This window comes from Cupressus sempervirens, chromosome 6 (genome assembly GCF_028749045.1).
Source record: "Cupressus sempervirens isolate cs-2001-9-10 chromosome 6, ASM2874904v1, whole genome shotgun sequence".
Classification (NCBI taxonomy): Eukaryota; Viridiplantae; Streptophyta; class Pinopsida; order Cupressales; family Cupressaceae; genus Cupressus; species Cupressus sempervirens.
In genome coordinates, this window is record NC_143123.1 from 111,861,058 (window position 1) to 111,864,707 (window position 3,650).

At 37.7% G+C, this 3,650-nt stretch overlaps 1 protein-coding gene across 1 annotated transcript; it reads left to right on the top strand.

The window, feature by feature from the left end:
• Positions 1-2,008: 2,008 nt before the first annotated feature.
• On the top strand, positions 2,009-2,593 carry LOC149551465 (uncharacterized). The gene is made up of 2 exons (XM_089790102.1): positions 2,009-2,284; positions 2,399-2,593. Exons 1-2 carry the CDS (start codon positions 2,009-2,011, stop codon positions 2,591-2,593), a joined length of 471 nt encoding a protein of 156 aa, XP_089646228.1.
• Positions 2,594-3,650: the final 1,057 nt, after the last annotated feature.

A 3,650-nucleotide genomic window follows, 5' to 3' on the forward strand; every position in this document is an offset into this window, starting at 1 on the left:
GAAAACCAACAATATTCTGAAAGGGATGGTTGAACTTGAATGCATCTTCAACCGCGACAAATCAGCACTCAATAGAAAGGAATCGAAGAATGTGACATACAATTTAAGCACGAATGAAGAACCAAAAATGGTGCAAATAGGAAAAGCATGCAATTAAAAGGAAAGGGATGACATGCTCAAGTTTCCCACTGAGGATAAAGATGTGATTTCTTGGAGTTATGAAGAGTTAAAGACTTATGATCCTGATATTATCACACATGACATCCCATTGAAACCAGATGCTAAACCTTTCCGGCAGAGACAATGACCAGTGAATCTGATAATCGAACCATTGATTATGAAAGAAGTTAACAAATTATTGGATGCTAAGATCATAATTCCTATTTGTCATTCCACCTAGGTAGCAAATTTGGTCCCTGTACGGAAAATGATTGGAGAAATTTGCCTTTGTATCGAATTTTGTAATTTGAATTTGGAATCTCAGAAGGATAACTACTCTCTACCCTCGCTAGATGAAGTGTTGCAAATCCTTAATGGTTCAAAGATGATGTCATTCTTGGACGGTTACTCAGGATATAACCAGATCATGGTCGACAAAGAATATAGGCTAAAGACTGCTTTCACAACCAAGTGGGGAACATTTGCCTACAGAAGGATGCCTTTTAGGTTGATTAATGCAGGAGCTACATTTCAACGAGCAATGGATGAAGCTTTTAAAGGATTGATAAACAGATGTATAGTCATCTACATGGATGACTTGACTGTCTTTTCAAAAGATTGAAGTACTCATATTGCTGATCTGAGGTAGGTATTTAATAGATGTCATAGGTACGGCATATCACTCAATCCCAAGAAATGGTCGTTCGATGTTACTAAAGGAAAGCTCTTGGGACATGTCATTTCTGAAGTTGGAATTTCAATTGATCCTGATAGAGTTGAATCAATTCTGAAGCTAGTACCCCCTCACATTCGAAAGGAGTTGAAATCTTTTTTTGGAAAGATAAACTTTGTACGCAAATTCATAAGTGGTTTCGCGAAAACAGTCCGCCCCCTCAATGATTTACTCAAAAAGGGGGCTAAAACAGAATGGGTACCAGAGATAAAGCAATCCTTCCAAGATATCAGGGTTGCCATTTCCACAGCCCCTATTTTGGTAAGCCCAGATTATGAGTTACCTTTCAAGATCTATTCCTTTGCTTCCGAACATTCTTGCACAAGGATCTTGACACAAAAAAGAGAGAAGGAAGATGAGCGACCCATTGCTTTTATGAGCTATCCTCTAAAGAATGTAGAGTTAAAATATTCAAATCTTGATAAACAGTCCTTTGCGTTAATCAGGGCAGTGAAGAAGTTTCGTCACTATATACTTAGAAGTAAGGTGTATGCAATTGTACCTGACCCAGCAGTAAAAATGCTTTTGATGCAGAATGAATTTGGCGAAAGAAGAGGAAAGTGGATGGCAATACTTCAAGAATTCGATCTAGAGATTCAACCTATGCATTTAGTCAGAGGTCAAGGATTATCCAAAATGATCGCTGACAACCAAGAAGGAAATCAAAAGGAATTCAAATTTGATGATGAAATTGATGAGGAAGATCAAAAGAAGATGGTTGTATCACAAGTTGATATCAATCAAGGTGTGGTGACAGATGTGTGGTACCAGGATATTGCTTATTATCTCCTACAAGATCAATGCCCCAAACAGATGAACAGTTCACAATGTAGGGGACTTAAGATGAAATGCGAGTCTTACAAGTTACTTGATAACAAGTTGTATAAAAGGAACTACGAGGGGATTTATTTGAAATGCTTAGGATGTGGAGAAGCTAAGGATGTCCTGGAACAGTTTCATGACAAGTATGGTACAGGACACGGTTCAGCAGAAGCCACAGCACACATGATTTTAAAGTTGGGTTATTTTTGGCCCTCAATATTCAAGGATACATTTGAACATGTGCATTCCTGTCATACATGCCAAACTAGTGCTAACAAAGAAAGGCACCCAACAATGCCACTTCAACCAGTATACGAGGTGCACCCTTTCGCAAAGTGGGGACTGGATTCCATTGGTCCAGTAAATCCACCATCATCAGCTGGACACGCATTCATCCTTACAGCTACCAATTACTGCACACGTTGGACAGAGGCTGAGACTTTCAGAAATCGCATTGCTAAGGTGGTGACAGACTTTTTGGAAGAGCACATTGTTACTAGATTTGGAATGCCGTTCGCTCTTGTATGCAACAATGGATCTGCATTTGCATCCGCATTTTTAACACAATGGGCATTTGAAAACAAAGTCATCATCAGATTCTCTTCAAATTATTACCCGCAAGGAAATGGGGTAGTAGAGTCTACGAACAAAAATTTGATCACTGTGATAAAATGAATGCTAAAGGAGAACCCTCGAGATTGGCATACACAATTGAAATACGCCTTGTGGATAGATCGGGTCAGAGTAAAAAAGGCTTTGGGTACTTCTCCCTATCTACTTGTTTATGAGCAAGAACTGGTATTCCCACTCAATCTTAAGATTCCTATTTTAAAATTCATGAGTGGGTATGCAGATGACATTGACAGAGTACAAATTTGATTGATGAATCTTCTAGAAATGGAAGACAAACTAACAACTGCATTGGAACACATGGCTAAACATCAAGCCATTGTCAAGAGATGGTTCGACAAGAGGGCCACTATAAAATCTTTTAGGATTTCTGACCTAGTCCTACTTTGGGATAAGGCGAAAGAAAAGCTGGGAAGCCATACAATGTTTCAACGCTTGTGGACAGGCCCATATCAGATTGCAAAAATTCTCGGAGAAAACACATTTAGGATAACTTCCTTTCAAGGGGAGTTTTTACCTTTGCCCATAAATGGGCAATTTCTGAAACATTATTTTGAAGCCTAAAAAAAAAAAAAGAAAAAAAAAATTATTAAAAAAAGAAATTTTTTTTTTTAAAAACAAGAAAATTTAAAAATAAATAAATTTTTGTTTGATTTCAAGTTGTTTGTTTGCTTTCAGTTGTGTGTTTCCTTTCAGTTGTGGTTTTGTTTTCAAAGTTGAGTCCTAGGGGGTAAGGTGTACTTGAGATTTTTCTCAGGATTCTACTAACAACTCTTTGGTCCCAATTTCAGGAAGGGGTATTTCTTTGTCAAAACATTCAGACGATTGTGCATTATGCACCAACCAAACATTGGACATTTCTTGTGGAAATAAAGGGTTTTTTAGTCAGGAAATCAGGACTCTAGACCAACAAGTTCTCAACACTTTGCAAATCTTAAAATTTGATCATTTTAGGTGTTGTTGGATTGAAGTCAAAGATGGTGATGGATGATTCAAGCTCCAACTGGTTCAAACGGGAGGGGTCTCCTCGAAGATAGCTAAGACCATTGATTGGCGTGAGAGTTTCTAAAAAGATCTAAAAGAGGAACGCAAGGGACATTCATAAGATATCGAATCCAAGAAATGACACCGATGTTCTGACTACACAGTCTAAGCGTAGTCAGGATACAAAAGATTTTAAAAAAAAAAAAAAAAAAGAGAGAAACGGTGTTAAGAATGAAGGATTACAAAGATCTGAAAAGGCTCCAAGATATGTTCTCAAAATAGAATAGCTTATGTTCAAAGTATTGCTCTATCAAAAGTGGCA